The sequence below is a fragment of the Alternaria infectoria genome (assembly GCF_024043175.1).
Source record: "Alternaria infectoria strain BMP 0036 chromosome Unknown scaffold_15, whole genome shotgun sequence".
NCBI lineage: Eukaryota > Fungi > Ascomycota > Dothideomycetes > Pleosporales > Pleosporaceae > Alternaria > Alternaria infectoria.
The window spans coordinates 383025-398522 of NW_026250704.1; the positions used below are offsets into that span (position 1 = coordinate 383025).

The 15498-nt window shown below is 52.7% G+C and overlaps 5 protein-coding genes across 5 annotated transcripts; 4 read left to right on the top strand and 1 right to left on the bottom strand.

Moving 5' to 3' along the window:
- Window positions 1-1856: 1856 nt before the first annotated feature.
- Window positions 1857-3084, top strand: J4E92_008166 (uncharacterized protein; the record flags this gene model as incomplete). The annotated part of the gene is made up of 4 exons (XM_051499521.1): window positions 1857-1956; window positions 2011-2126; window positions 2174-2356; window positions 2407-3084. 4 exons carry the CDS (start codon window positions 1857-1859, stop codon window positions 3082-3084), a joined length of 1077 nt encoding a protein of 358 aa, XP_051350304.1.
- A 2456-nt stretch (window positions 3085-5540) lies between these two features.
- On the bottom strand, window positions 5541-6877 carry J4E92_008167 (uncharacterized protein; the record flags this gene model as incomplete). Its single annotated transcript, XM_051499522.1, has 4 exons — window positions 5541-5744; window positions 5818-6455; window positions 6505-6632; window positions 6684-6877. 4 exons carry the CDS (start codon window positions 6875-6877, stop codon window positions 5541-5543), a joined length of 1164 nt encoding a protein of 387 aa, XP_051350305.1.
- A 496-nt stretch (window positions 6878-7373) lies between these two features.
- J4E92_008168 (uncharacterized protein) lies at window positions 7374-9643 on the top strand (the record flags this gene model as incomplete). The annotated part of the gene is made up of 3 exons (XM_051499523.1): window positions 7374-7570; window positions 7618-8725; window positions 8774-9643. 3 exons carry the CDS (start codon window positions 7374-7376, stop codon window positions 9641-9643), a joined length of 2175 nt encoding a protein of 724 aa, XP_051350306.1.
- Window positions 9644-12385: 2742 nt separating this feature from the next.
- Window positions 12386-13063, top strand: J4E92_008169 (uncharacterized protein; the record flags this gene model as incomplete). The annotated part of the gene is made up of 1 exon (XM_051499524.1): window positions 12386-13063. One exon carries the CDS (start codon window positions 12386-12388, stop codon window positions 13061-13063), a length of 678 nt encoding a protein of 225 aa, XP_051350307.1.
- Window positions 13064-13477: 414 nt separating this feature from the next.
- J4E92_008170 (uncharacterized protein) lies at window positions 13478-15451 on the top strand (the record flags this gene model as incomplete). Its single annotated transcript, XM_051499525.1, has 1 exon — window positions 13478-15451. The coding sequence occupies one exon, from the start codon at window positions 13478-13480 to the stop codon at window positions 15449-15451; it is 1974 nt and encodes a 657-aa protein (XP_051350308.1).
- Between the last annotated feature and the right edge of the window lie 47 nt (window positions 15452-15498).

Sequence of the window (15498 nt, forward strand, 5' to 3'; positions counted from 1 at the left end):
AGCGACCTTCCGCACAATGCTCAGTGGGTGTGACCCCCCACCGCCATGGTACATATCTGCTACTAGTCAATCTGGGCTGTGCGTTGTTGAACGGCTAAAAGACTTCGTTTGTGCGGCGGTCCAGCGCCCGAAGACCCCGCTTCCTTGTTGTCTTCCAACGGTGATCCTCACTCGTTACTTTGTTTGCCGTGTTTCGTCGGGGGCTTCGTATCGGCAGAATACCTGCGACACTTCTTGTGTTGAAGAGCGTCCTTCATGGTCTTTCCGTGAAGTGGAGTGTGGGTGGTGCCCATGGTGACGCACTGAACTTTGCGACCGCAGCAAGCGGCGGCTCCAGATCTTGGTACACTGCCTTTTGACTCTTGATATAGCTGCGACTCCATTGTTTTACGTTCGTCCTCCAACTTGCAGTTTCTGTCTTGCTTTTTTTATGGGCGCAGAATCTGCCTTGATTCACTCAGCCTTCCCGGTTGACAACCGTTCCGAAGTGAAAATGGAAATATACACGTTGCGGCACTTGATGGATCTGTTCTATCGCGGGTATTTGCAATGACTACGCCGTACAGCGTACTGTTGCATGCGACTTGAGGGGCTGGATCCGCACTTTTGCCTGAGATATTGCGAAGTGATGAAGTTGGCCACTCACATCGCAACCACTGCATGCCCGCCTAGAGTCGGCAACATCTTCACCGTTACGGATACGGAGCTCATATGACCTTCTCGAAGTATACGTAGGTACAGCGAAGGATTGCGTACCTGGCCTAAGGATGTTGCCATCCGTCCCGCGCGCCACGTTGGATGCCTTGGAGTCCTGACCCAGGCGTCCATGATCTTCGCCGCAAGAAACACCGATATGAGGCTGCGAGTGGCACCTATGCGGCGCTGTAGCTCACTATCCGACTTACTGAAATACTGCGACGGGATCTATGGACGATATAGACGCTCGTTTGCAAGGCTGTGTCGACTTCGCATCTCGGAATAGCACGGGGCGTAAGTTGAGCCACAATGTCTGCTTGGCTCGCTAGCTGCGCCTCACACCGCCCGACTATTATCGTGCCATACATTTGTAATGTGGTTCCGCTTTTGACTTCAACTCTTCGTGCGATATGCAGCAATCCTTTTGTGACATACTTCGACTTGCACAAGCACGCGCGCTGTGGTTCAAAAGCGAAACGAGCCTCTCGGGGTCATCTAGTGCGGATCCACTGGCACCCGGCCTCGCAAATGCTGCCCCTCGAGTGATATACGGGTCGATCTAAAAGTTACGCTTGCTGAGAACGGGTTTTAGTAGATCAAAACTTCTGAGCTACAAGGTCACGATGAGCGTTCCGACCAAGCAGTCGGTAGCCTATGCCGGATCGGTGCCAGTCCGACCGCCTATCGAGAAAGACGCATGCATGCAAACGCAATTCTCAACATCGTCTAAGCTCGCCAACAATCTTTAATCTCCTGCAAATCCTCGAAGCTAGACCACATATCTCAGAAGCAGATGTGGAGTTTGCAGCCTCGCGTTCCGATTCTCCAGGCTAGCTCGAGCGACTAGGCCGCATGTGACGCGCTAGTGTGAACCCTTGGGAATTGCCAAGCACGTTACATGTAGCGTGGTAGCTTGCGTCAAACCCGGGGAAGACATTACGCATCACCAACCAGCCCGCCCATCGCCTCCCCGTCCTTTCCTATCGTCGACCCCAAATCCTACCGGAAGTCGTGCTGCACATCCTCGCGCCGGCACCTATTTATCCCTGATCCTCTTATTGGCACCGAGTGCCGGAAGCGCGCTTTGAGCCCCAACACGTAGGCGACAGGCGGCTGGCCTAGTGCTGTGTAGCCGTCGCATAGCATTATTTATCCCCAAAATGACGGGGTTCAACCTCTTCCACATCCTCGGCGACGTCTCGCATACGTCATCGAAGCTCATACTGATATGGGCGATACACTCCAACAGCAGTGCTGAGGGTGAGATGAATCTAATCACCACTTGAAGCTTGCAGCATGGGCTGACGTATGCAGGTGTATCCCTCATCACCCAGGTCCTCTACGCGCTCGTCTTCGGCACGCGATATCTCGACATCTTCAGCTCTTCCATCACCAAGGATGGGTGGCATACGTGGAACTTCTCGCTGAAGGTACGGAGGCCCGGCATACGTCTACGCGTACGCGGCTAACCGGTCAGATATTCTACACGCTGTCATCGCTATACATCATCTTCCTGATGACAAGTGTATACGCGCGCACACGGGAGCGAGAGAAGGCATGGAAGTTTGGCATGTACTGTCTGCTAGGCAGCATCCTCATCACCCCATTCTGGTACCTTATGTTTAGGGATCACGTTCTCGGGCACAGCACCTTTATGAAGGTAAGATGCTTACACCCCCTCAGAAACTCGACTAGATGCTGACAAAATAGATTCTTTGGGTCTTTTCCGAAATCCTCGAATCTGTCTGCGTCATCCCACAACTGCTCCTCCTCCGTCAAACAACCGTACCTACCGTCATCGACTCCTACTACCTAGTCACACTAGGTACATACCGCGCCCTATATGTTCTCAACTGGATCATGCGCGGCGTCAAGGAAGACGACTATCTCGATCCTACATCGTGGGTCTGGGGTTCTATTCAGACGGCTCTCATGATCGACTTCGCATGGGTATACTACACGCGCCAGCGTGTGAAGCTCCGACACGGCGGCGTAGTGGACTCAGAGGATCTGGGCCGCGGATGGATCGTGGGCCGGTTCGTGGGCAGGAAGAGCATGGACTTCGACTATGACGAGGAGACCGCTGGACAGCGCAACGATACCACACAACCGAAGAACAAGTGGGGTCGGAGAGGAATCTCCGTCTCTGCGGATGAGGGCGTAGAAGGTGCGCCGAAGAGGAGCAGTCCAGAGGGAAGGAATGTGGACCCAGAAAGTCAGCCACTGGCCGATCCAGCCGCGTTTGAGGACGAGAGCGATGACGATGCGCCACCCCCTGGCGCTGCTGCTTCAGCGGCCGAGCAGAGTGGTGTGAGGAGGGATGAATGGGACGACGATTTGGATGATGATGCTAGTGAGCATGACGCCACGTCCAAGGCCGTCAGATGAGTCCACAAGCATGTTACTTAGATGGGAAGTATGGGATCATACTCATTTGGGCACGACATCATCGCTCTACCTCATTGCGTTGTCTGCATTTTTACAGCGAATTCACAGTATACATTACAACTTTCAAACCAACTCTCCGCGCGTCCACAGGGGGCCCTGGGAACGAAGTCGCATCATGCCCCGCTCAGCTGATACACCCGTGTGACCTCCTACCTTCACGTATACACACACTTCCTTAAACACTTAGTCCACCCTTCGCGCAACACTAGAACTATCCTGGAAGCCCTGCATTTCCAGACCCCACGTACGAAAACCCCCGTTTCACGCTCCCGTGGTTTCGGCGACTACAATCCTGCTAGACGCCGACTCCCATTCATCCATGTCCTTTGACGCGTTATTCCCGTTGCCCGGCCCCCACGTCCAGCTGCCGCATAGTAGACCTTTCTGGTTTTGTGATGCGTTGCAGATGTGCTGGGCACGTGTGTTGCCATGCGTATGCGCGAGTGGGTACTTGAAATAGCTGGGTCCGGGGTCTTCGGTTACCGAGGAGGTGGGAGGATTCGGGTTGCAGGATGCAGAAAGAAGGATGAGGGATGGCGTTTGGGGCTGAAGGAACATGGAGATGAGATACTGGTGTAAAATGGGTGTTTGGGGATAAAGATAGTCATGGGCTACTGGATTGGTGCGTGGGGAACTTTCGGAAGGCTTGGGGTGTCACGAGTGTGCAGAAGTCCTGATGAAACCTCTCTGGCACGATCGCAATACATGGTATTTCTGCTCCACCGCTATTGCTTCCTCTCGATAACTCGTACAGCCCCCGGATACTTGATCTCCAACATCTTGAACATCTCGTCGTCGTGATAGACCCATCCTCCCGGTGGCACAAAGTCACCGATACCGCTCAAGTCGATGTTCTGCCTCAGGGCAAATGTCTGAGCAAACCCCGGAGGTCGTTGTTCACTCGCTAGGGCGAAAAGCTGCATAACGGCACGATCCCTGAAGTAACAATGCTCTGCGCGAGCTCGATCAGCGAACGCGTATTGATGGCGCAGGACACGGCTTTTAAGCACTGTCATCTTGATGGTGTAGTGGTCGAATGGAGGGAATGGGCCGGGCGACGGCAGAAAAATTGTGTTCCTAATGGACGTCGTAACTTCGAACCCGGCATAGTCGAAGGAATGATCTTGGAACGGCGGCGGTTCGATACCATGCGTGTCGAGGTGTATTACCCATGAGTGTCTGTCGCCTATCAATCTCTTTCTCATCATCTTTGATCTTGGACCGCTGGCTCCTGGATCAGTGCTGGCGTCTAAGTGAAGCGCGTCCTGGAAATTAACGGGCGCGATGCTGATACCAATGTTGTCCCACACCTTCAGTGTGCGGTCCGCTGCTATGTCCGCAACGTGCTTGAGTAGATAGCCCTCTTGCAAGATGAAGGTCTGGTACGCAAACACCGAATACGCCTTATTCCATGTGATGAAATTGACATCGCTTGTAAATGCAGCGTTCCTTATTCGGGAAAACGGAGGTGTCTCTAGCTCGACAATTGCCACGCGTCGCAATCCCTTGGAGTTTGTACGGACCATGATCGGGTGCTAAAATTTGGGGTTGGCTATGTTGGCAATTAAGATACCTAGGTAGAGTGGGCAATGGAGGACTCACGTTTGGTATAGACCTTGTGCCTGTGAGCTGGTACCCTTCGCTCACGAGAAAGGATTGTAGAGCTTGGCCGTGTGCTCCTTGTTGAACGAGAAGTTCATGTAATAAGAATGCATCAACTTCTTGTAAGCTGGTGTTCAAATGATCTCTTGACATGAAGCCGAGCGCGAAGGTACCGCCAATGACGATATTGTGCTTCGCCTGTAGCGAACGAAACGCCTTCGGGTTCTTAAAGAAGCGCTTTAGTCTTTCGTTAACATCAAACTGCGTGCGTTCCACTATACCAACACATCCACTGAGCGCCTTGGTAGTCCGAGAAAGTGCAACGATGTCGCGGATGTTGAGATAGCATAACACGCTGTCTTGGACTGGCGTGAAGCGCGCCAATAGATCAACTAGGCCTGTGCAGTGGAGAGGAATCTCTTGACGGCAGGTCTTGCAATTTGTGTGTAACTTTGGCGGTTCTGCATCGTCTAGCGGTATGCTCGTCGTGTCCGGAGTTTGGGGAGGCATTCTTGTAGCTGTATTCAATCGTCTACGGATGTGGAAGAGTTGGATACGGACAATCGAGGAGTAAATCTAGCGGACTATATCGTCTCTTCTATATACGTATTGAGCTTGCTGCTCAAGCAGCCTTTCGATTTGTTGTATTGTCATTCTACCTCAGCAATCTATGCGGCTTCCTTCTCCTTTTTCATCTGATCCATAGCCTCAGCATCCGTCCTATGCGTTCTGGATTCCCTCGCCTTGACTCGATTGACAAACATCTCATCCAAACCCTCGTCGAGCTGAATGTTCTACAACACATCATCCACTTCATCGATAATCTGCACCTTGATACTCCCGTTGCTCAAATCTCCACACGTATGCAACGCATCCAGCGCCTTCTCCAACGGAAACGTATGACTGACAAGCGGCTTGAGATTAAGGATACCACCCGCCAGACACTGAAGGCCAGAAGGCCAAGTATCGCGGTAGCGATTAATGAACTTGAGATCAATCTACAGCAGTGTCAGCAAACCCAGCTCCAAACTTGCTCGTAGACGTGAGTACGATGAAGTGCAGTCCACATACCTCAGCAAGACTCAAATGCATAAACGGAAGATTATTCATAATCTCCCTCCCAACTCCAATAACCATGACCGTACCCCCTCTCCTCGCCGTATACGCAGCAGTAATAACACTGCTCTCCACACCCGTACACTCCAGCACAGTCTCGGGTGCACCATATTCACCCACGTTCTCGAAGTCGAACAACTCTCTAATCTTCTTCGCATTGCCTTGCGCATCTAGATTGCGATCGACCTGGTATGTCAAGGCCGATGGTACGAATTGCTTTGCGAATGCCAGGCGCTTAGGCTCAAGATCTGTGATGACGAGCGGATGCGCTCCGCTTGCTCTCGCTGCGGCGAGCGCAATGAGACCGATAGGGCCTGCGCCGCAGATTACTGCACCGCGTCCGAGAGACAGGCCGGCGGATTTGATACCGTGCATGACGACGGAGAGTGGTTCGAGAAGTGCGCCTTCGGCGTAGGATACGCTGGAGGGGAGTTTGTGGCACCATTTTGCAGGATGCGTTTTGTAGCGTTGGATTGTGCCGTGGTATGGGTAGACGCCGGCGAATTGGACGTCTTCACAGAGGTTGTAGCGGCCGTCCATACAGAGGAAGCATGTGCCGCATGGCACGCCGGGTTCGACAGCTACGCGATCGCCTGTAGTATATGTTAGTATCGATCTTTCAACACGAAGAAGTGTATCTACCAGGCTTCAAAGTCGTAACACCCTCGCCGCATTGTAGAACTATGCCGGCCGCTTCATGGCCGAGGATACAGTCTCCTTCGACAACGAGCGAGCCTATTCTCCCAGCTTTCCAGAAATGGATGTCAGATCTTGTGGGCTGTCAATAGTCTGAATATGCCCGTGACGCTGAACATTCTTACCCACAAACACCCGTAGCTTTGATATGTAATAGTACCTCTCCCTTTGCTGGCGCATACACAGGCGCTTCTTGTAGCTTCAGATTATGGTCCGCGGTGACTTGTAGCGAGGGATTTGACAGCGGTGTCTTGATAGTAGGTTTCGGTGTCGCATGTGCTTCGGGAGCGGAAGACGCATCTACCAGTGCTGGGGTCATCTTTACTTGTCGCGGTGTGAAGTTCGATCACCGCCAGTAAGAGCAACTGCTGTCAACTTGGGGGAGAAGAGTAGCGATGCATGAATTAGCCCCACATGTTCAGCGCGCCGAATTGCCATTCTTGCCAGAGTGGAAATCCCATCCCTCAGCCTGGAGACCGGAATGCGCAATAGTCGTGGCAAAATGCGGGGAAATCTCCAGCGGGACTGACAACGTAGTGTGCTGGTGGCTATGGTTACCGTATTCGACTAGCCTATAGCCTTGTCGCCCAATAGGAATTGAAGACACCGAGCCTGCCTCCGCAATGGCGACGCGTCGGATTACCGAATCTGGCATGCCCGGCCAAATGTTCTGGATAGACGTCGAGGATTAGTTTTCAGTACAGCACGCGGTGTACTTATGTATGATGCGCCTCCTGATGTTGTTTGATCTGTAGAACTACTAATGTTTGTATTGTGAAGTTCGCAACTCGCAAGTTTCCGCACAACCTCACATAATGCATACCTCGCAAGATTCACCGCAGGTCAGCGGCTCGACCGGTTACGGCAAGAATGTCGTAGATGGACTGAAGAAAGAGGCGAAACTGGAACAGTCGTCTGTCCAGAAGTTGTCAAAAGAGCAGGATCATGTCTTGAAAACATTCAGACTACTCATTGCAGATCTATGTCAGCAGTTCAATGGCGGACATCCCGGGTAGGTACCAATCAGTACTTGTTGTAGCAAAGCTGATGATGCAACAGAGGAGCTATTGGTATGGCAGCAATCGGTGTCGCGTTGTGGAAATATGTCATGCGATATGCACCACATACACCTGACTACTTCAACCGAGACCGATTCGTCCTGTCAAATGGTCACACTTGTCTTTTCCAATACACCTTCCTTCATCTCACAGGCTACAAAGCCATGACTTTCGACCAGTTGAAGTCGTACCACTCAGAGCGCGTCGACGCGCTGTGCCCAGGACATCCCGAGATCGAACATGAAGGTATCGAGGTGACGACTGGCCCGTTAGGACAGGGTGTAGCCAATGCGGTCGGACTGGCGATGGCGACGAAGAATCTCCAGGCAATTTACAACAAACCGGATTTCGACGTTGTGTCGAATCACACATGGTGTATGATCGGCGATGCATGTCTGCAGGAGGGTGTTGCTCTGGAAGCGGTCTCTTTTGCTGGCCATTTGAAGCTGAACAATCTCACAATCATCTACGACAACAACCAAGTCACCTGCGACGGTTCCGTCGACCTTACCAATACCGAGGACGTCAACGCCAAGATGGCTGCATGCGGTTGGGATATCATTGACATTGAGGATGGATGTTTCGACATCGAGGGCCTTGTCGAAGCTCTGAATAAAGCGCGATCATCCACCGAAAAGCCGACATTCATCAACGTTCGGACAGTGATTGGTCTTGGTAGTGCTGTCGCAGGCGATGCCACTGCACATGGTATGGCATTTGGAGCAGCTGATGTAGCTAACATGAAGAAAGCGTACGGCTTTAACCCTGAGGAACATTTCGTTGTCAGCGAAGAAGTGCGCGAGTTCTTCGGAGACATTCCAGCGAGGGGCGAGGAGCTTGTAAAGTCGTGGGAGAAGAAAGTAGAAGAGTATCAGAGCAAGCACCCGGAGGAGGGCGCTGATTTCAGACGCCGAGTCGAAGGTCGTCTGACGGACAACTGGAAAGATTTGGTCCCAAGTTCGTTTCCTGAGGCGCCCACAGCGACAAGGAAAGCGTCAGGCCTTGTCTTCAACACGATTGCTGAGAAGATCAACAACTTTATGGTCGGCACCGCTGACCTCACGCCTTCAGTCAACATGAATTGGAAGGGCAAAGTCGACTTCCAAAATGTAAGCTATGCTCATCCAGTTGGAAGCGCCATTGCTAACTCCACATAGCCCGACCCGAAGACCACATGTGGCATTGTCGGTAACTACAGCGGACGCTATATCCACTATGGTGTGCGAGAGCATGCCATGGCCGCCATCTCCAACGGTTTGGCAGCATACGCACCGAACACTTTTATCCCCGTTACATCTTCTTTCTTCATGTTCTACCTTTATGCAGCCCCGGCTGTTCGCATGGGTGCGCTGCAACGCCTTCAGGTCATACATGCGGCGACGCACGACAGTATCGGTATGGGCGAAGATGGCCCAACCCATCAGCCGATCGAACTTGCCAACCTCTACCGTGCCATGCCCAATATATTGTACATTCGACCGGCCGATAGCGAGGAGACGGCAGGCGCGTGGATCACGGCGATCGAGGCGAAGAATACACCGAGCATCATCTCGACATCTCGGCATACTCTTCCTCAACTACCGCAAACGAGGCGAGAACTGGTTGCGAAGGGCGCATACGTGATCGAGGAGGTGGAGGATGCGGACGTGACGCTTATCGGTGTCGGTGCAGAGCTGCATCATGCTGTCGATACGGCGAAGGAGCTTAAGGCGAAGAAAATCAAGGCGCGTGTCGTGAGCTTCCCGTGTCAGCGACTGTTCGATGCGCAACCCACACAATACAAGCGGGACACGCTGCGAAGGCATCGAGGTATTCCGGCTGTCGTCATCGAGCCGTTCGCGCCGAACGGGTGGGAGAGGTATGCCGATGCGGCTTGCTGCATGAAGCGCTTCGGGCACAGCTTGCCGGGCAAAGCTGCTTATAAATACTTCGGATTCGATGTGCCTGCGTTGACGGCCAAGGTGGAGAGCTACTTGCAGCAGGTGCGCGACGATCCGCTGCTGAAGGGTGAGTTTGTCGATTTGTGAGGCTAGTGTAATGACAATTGAGGAATCAATCAAATGTCCATTTGATTAGACTACTTCTCTACCGATTGTGCATGTGTGATCGGTGTTTCATGAGGTAGTGAAGTATGTCAGGATGCACGACGCGTGCGGCGTCGAGCGTGTTCGCGCCTGCTCGCGTGATCTTCTAGCGGACCCACATGGGCACCTTATCGGCACTCTGGCAGCTACTCAGGCACAGCACGACAACTTTCCTCACAGACAGCTTGAAATCGACATGCGCCTCATGCCTTGTGGGTCAGCAAGGCCGGAGCTCAACTTCCATGATTATGTTCTTCTCGACCTATACCCAATGGCGTCTCACCGGCCTCCAGCTTCTGCCCATGCAAGGCTCAAGTCAGTCCAGCGTATCATTGGTCCATCAACCATGCTGCAGCCGTGCCACTCTTGTGCAGACACATTTGCCTTGCTAGAAGTATGAGCCCCTCCATATCTACGAATCCGTGCAGTGCACCCATATTGATGCGCGAAAACAATCGTCTCCCTGCGCCAGCCATGTACAAGCAGCTGGCTTCGCCGACAACGATTCGTGTTCTGCACGTTCATCCTGCGCCCGAAACAGATCCTCTCATTTGCAGCCTGGAGCATTGCGACATCGACAGCGATCCGGAGTATGAAGCTATCTCGTACGTCTGGGGCGACTCGGATCTGGCATGTTCAGTCATATGCGATTCCAATGTCATACCAGTGACTCGCAGTCTGCACGAAGCTCTCCTGCGTATTCGGTTACCGGATCAGCATCGAACAGTATGGATCGACGGACTGTGTATCAATCAGATTGACGCTATCGAGAAGTCACACCAGGTGCAGCTTATGCAACGTGTCTACCGCAATGCGTACCGGGTTCTAGTGTGGCTAGGTCCTGATCTTCATGGCGACGCCCGCGACGCATTCGATATCTGTTCCACATTGGGCCAGCGAGATATGAACGCTGAAGAGCTTAGGAGTTTGTTAACAAACATGAATCTGCGTTTGCACACATACCCTGGAATGTGGTACCCCGTCCACGCCCTGTGTATATGTCCATGGTGGGGGCGTGTCTGGATCATACAGGAATTCGCACTCGCAAAGGATCTGCTCTTCCTGTGGGGCGCGGAAGAGCTCCAATGGACACATCTCAAGCTGGCTATCAGCAACCTTCAAAAGCCAGACGTGATGTGCGAAGCGCCACACAAGTCTGGGATAGTCGAACCCATATCCCGATTGTCTGCAATCAAGGATCAGCGCTGCTACGCAGCGAGTTTCATGGGAACAATTCATACGGCCAGGAAATTCGAATGTTCAGACAATCGCGATCGAATCTTCGCGATCTTAGGCCTTGGATGCGGTGATGATCGTTGGGCAGCAGTAGACCCCGCTGGACAATCACTAGCTAACGCTACCATACCAGACTATACTCTAACTGTGGAGCATGTCTATCGACAATTTGCTATTCGAGCTGTGCAGCGAGGCTTGACGGAAGACATCCTCTTAGCAATTCAACATGGGTCACAGCTGGAACGATGGCGGCCAGGCGATACGCCGTCATGGTCACCACGTTGGGATTTGACCCTCTTTAACGACTTCCCATCCTGTCACAGGCTGCACGAAATCTGCAAGTTCGACGGAGTTGCCGGAGACAATGGCAGCTCGCTCACAGGATCCATTTCTGAGGGAATGCCTGTATTGCTATCGAATTTCGACACGCTCTCTATTGACACCCTCATCATATTGAGCACTACTTTGGATAAGATAGTCGCTCTCTCAGATTTCACGTCATTCCCGCACTTTATACACCCATGGTTCTTTTTAGATAGCTTCTGGGAAGAGCATGTCAGGCCTGCAGAAGCGACGAACGGATACAAAGCCGTCATGGAAGACTTATGCGAGGCCGCTACCTACCACATGACTTCCGAAAACCATGTCAGTGTTTTCTATGCGGCTCGTCAACAACTAGCCAAAATATCTTGGGAGGCACCACCTATTTATGCAAAACCCGGAGAGCATGGCATTTTGAGTTATGTAGCGCAGTCGCTGTTGAAGACGAGCGACATTGCATCTGCACAAGACCCATCCATACTGAATAAAGCGAAAGAGGCATATAGCTATCTTAAGAGGTTCTTTATCACCCGGAAGGGCTACATTGGAGTGTGTCCAGCCGCCGCTCAGTCTGGGGATCACGTCGCTCTGACAAGGAACACAGGCTGTCCTATGATCCTGCGTTCACAGGATGACTTTTATCGTATCGTTGGCAGCTCATACGTGGCGGGTTTGAATAGGAAGAAGGTGGAAGGCATTCCTCATCCACTCGACAATACATTGTCGGGCAAATCGAAGCCGGAGATGATTCAGATCCGCTGATCGAAAGAGCTGCACAATGAGTGTGAACGCGCTTCTGGTCGGCAATAGGTGGGCCTTCAGCGGCATGATCGTTGCATAACTGCGATGTCTGGGCCGAGTCTTAGTAGGAAGGAGACCATATAGAACCACAAAATGAAGAAACCAGAAGTCCACGCATGCGGTCGGTAGCGCCCCGCTACGAATAAATCGGGAGGCCCCGCGCCATACGCCACCGGTAGCCTCCGACATGCAGATGAAGAGCAATCCCACCCAAAGACGCAGTGAGCGATAAGCGGGAGCAGCGTCTTAGTCTAAATTGACACCTACACCTCTCAAAGGCTGAAAGCCCCGTCATCACGAAATCCATCTCAGCTACTCGTCCACAAAATGTCTTCCCACACAACCTCAACGTCACTACCACCCAAGGACCTGGTCTCAAGCCTGCTATCTACCATCGAGGATAGCATCATACCTCTGACGCGAAAAGGTGTTTCAAGTGGCTCGAAACTCTTCGGTGCGGCCATTTTATCCCGCAAAGACCTTACACCATACACTCTTGCGACAAACAACGAGCGCATCTCACCCCTCTTACATGGCGAGATCAACTGCATCCAACAATTCTGCACCGTCGACTTCCCCGATCCTTCAACGCGACCTCATCCCGCCAAAGACTGCATCTTCCTCGCTACCCATGAGCCCTGCTCATTGTGTCTGAGCGGTATCACCTGGGCGGGTTTCAACGAGTTCTACTACTTGTTCACGTACGAAGATAGCCGGGATCTCTTCGGAATCCCTTACGATATCGACATCCTGCAAGAAGTGTTTCGGGTACAGGGGCAAGGCGAGACTGAAGAACAGGTACAGGGCAGGCAGCTTTACAACCGCAAGAACAAGTTCTTTACCGCGAAGAGCTTTGCCGATGTCGTTGGAGAGGTTGAAGATGAGGACGAGAGGAAGCGGCTACTGGGCGAGATCGACAGGGTCAAGAGTCTTTACAACAGTCTGAGTGAGACTTATCAAAAGGGGAAAGAGGCAGGTGCAGAAAGTTCGAGTGTGTGGAAGTAAATCTCTCTTTGACACGGTCAATGTTCGGCGTTGGTAAACTTCAAGGGCGGCTTCAAGTTCCGCTTTCCAAGGTGTCGCGGTTAGCCCCGCATTTATCGATAACAAATTTCAGCTAGCTTCAACCCCTCCGAATGCGCCTGCGCGCCTGGTGTTAAACTTCAAGTGAAAGAAAATCTGACTCAACCAGAGATAAATTCTGACATTTCCAATCCGTGGTGCCGCGTCGCTTACTTTCGTCTCGTCTTCTCTTTCGAGTCTTTTCGCCAGCTCATTGCGCAAATTCCTGACAGGACGCGACTGTCAGCGAGGTCATCGGGAAACAGTCGAAATTTTGGTGGGCGAGAAGGGACCCCAGCAACGTTGTGTGACCAATCTGCAGAAGCCGGTCGGGGCTCGACGGCACAGGTCGGAAAGATGGCGAACAGCCAACGAGAAGATAACACAATCTACCTCACAGAGAAAGAGGCGGAACGCATCCAGAATACCATCAGAGACCGGTTTAAAAGGTGCGAAGAGCAAAGCGGCAATGCAAAGGCTCCAAGAGACAAGCTGGCCGCTCACCAAGCGGCCACTGGTGCAGCTCTCATGGCGGATATGGGAGGTGCGCCAGATCCCGATATGCTGCAAACCCAGGGGAAGACCTCAACTACTATTCCAGTCATCGGAGTAGGCCGGCCGTATCCACCTTGCACGACTCCACTGTCAGATCTAGAGCCGATGAAGATGTCAGACCTCAGGATGGAGACGCATCACCGAGGCCGCAAACTGGTTGTTAAACGGGAAAGCCCTGTAGTCACACTCGTGGCGAGGTCGTGGACTATGGTTCAGAATGAAGACGGAACTGACGCAGAGCGTTTGGAAATACTGCTGCACAAGTCACGATATAGCGAGGATGTACTGGAGTCGACCAAGCTTTTCATCATCAAGGAGCCATACTTTACCCTCACTGAACAGGGCGAGCCTACAATCCGCATCGACCATCCTTCAGACCTAGTCATTTGCCATGAACAAGGCCCAAAGAGCTTCGAGGATGCCGCAGCAGCAGAAAAGGCGGCCACAAGATTTAAGACTCAAGGCAACAATGCACTTAAGAAGCAAGACCTTCCACTGTCCCACGAGAAATACACTGCAGGGCTAGCGATCGCAAGGCAAGACATCCTAGCAGAATCGAACCCCGATCTAGCACGCGACATCTCCCGGAATCGCGCATACGTGAACTTGCTGCTAGGCCGACTGGATGAAGTAAAGACAGACGCCCGCGCCTCACTAACCGGGCGCGAAGATCAAAAGTCCAAAGAACTAGACAGCAAAGCATATTTCCGCGCCGGCTCAGCCGCATACGCCCAAAGCCACTGGGAAGAAGCGAAAGGCTTCTTCCTCGAGCAACAAAAGCTCACACCCGACGACAAAGACGCCAAACTTTCACTCAAGAAAATCGAAGCGCGCCTCCGCGAAGAAGACACAGGAGGCTACGACCTCATGAAGATCCGAACTAATCTCTCCAAAGCCCGCTCCCGAGTCGACGCCGGTAACTTCACCAAAAACACGCTCATCAAAGACAGTCCCGGAAAAGGCCGCGGCCTCTACGCAACACGCGACCTCGCCACCGGCGACATCGTAATGTGCGAAAAAGCCTTCTGCGTAGTCTGGGGCCACGAAGAAGACACGCTAACAGCCATGACCTACGACACGCGCGACGACCGGATCCGTGTCGCGCCCGTCGGTCTCGCAAAAGCACTCGTACAGAAATGTCTGAACCAGCCTTCTCAAACAGAAAAACTGATGGATCTCTTCGGCGACTACCAAGGCGAAGGCCCACAGATCTTCAGCAACGAAGAGGGTGCCATCGTCGACGTCTTCCGCGTCCACGACATCATGTCGCGGAACGGTTTCGGGCCTGGAAGTCAATTCGGCGAGGAAAGTGCGAGGAACGCTAGCACGGGGCTTTGGCGCCACGCGGCTTACATCAACCATTCCTGTCTGTCCAACACCACGAAGGAATTCGCAGGCGATATGATCATCATCCGGGCGACCCAGCCCATCAAAGCCGGCGAGGAGATCTTCCATCCGTACGACGCGTCGCTTGATTACGAGACCAGACAGGGTTTCCTAGAGCGGACATGGGGTTTCAGGTGTCAATGTAAGTTGTGTGATGCGGAGAAAGAGGATGGAAAGGAGGTGAGGGATAAGAGGATGGAGTTGGTGGGGGAGGCGGATGCGTTTATTGATAAGACGCCTTGGGCGGGGGCGAAGAGACTGCAGTTGAGGAAGGCGCAGGGGATTCTGAGGGAGATGGATAAGACGTATGATGAGGGGAGGTGGGAGGGGTTGCCGAGAAGGCATACGGAGGGGATTAGAACGTGGTTGGTTAGGGCTAGTCCGCGGTAGGATGTGTAGCAGATGGCATGCTGCGAAGGGTATGTGGGATGTGAAGA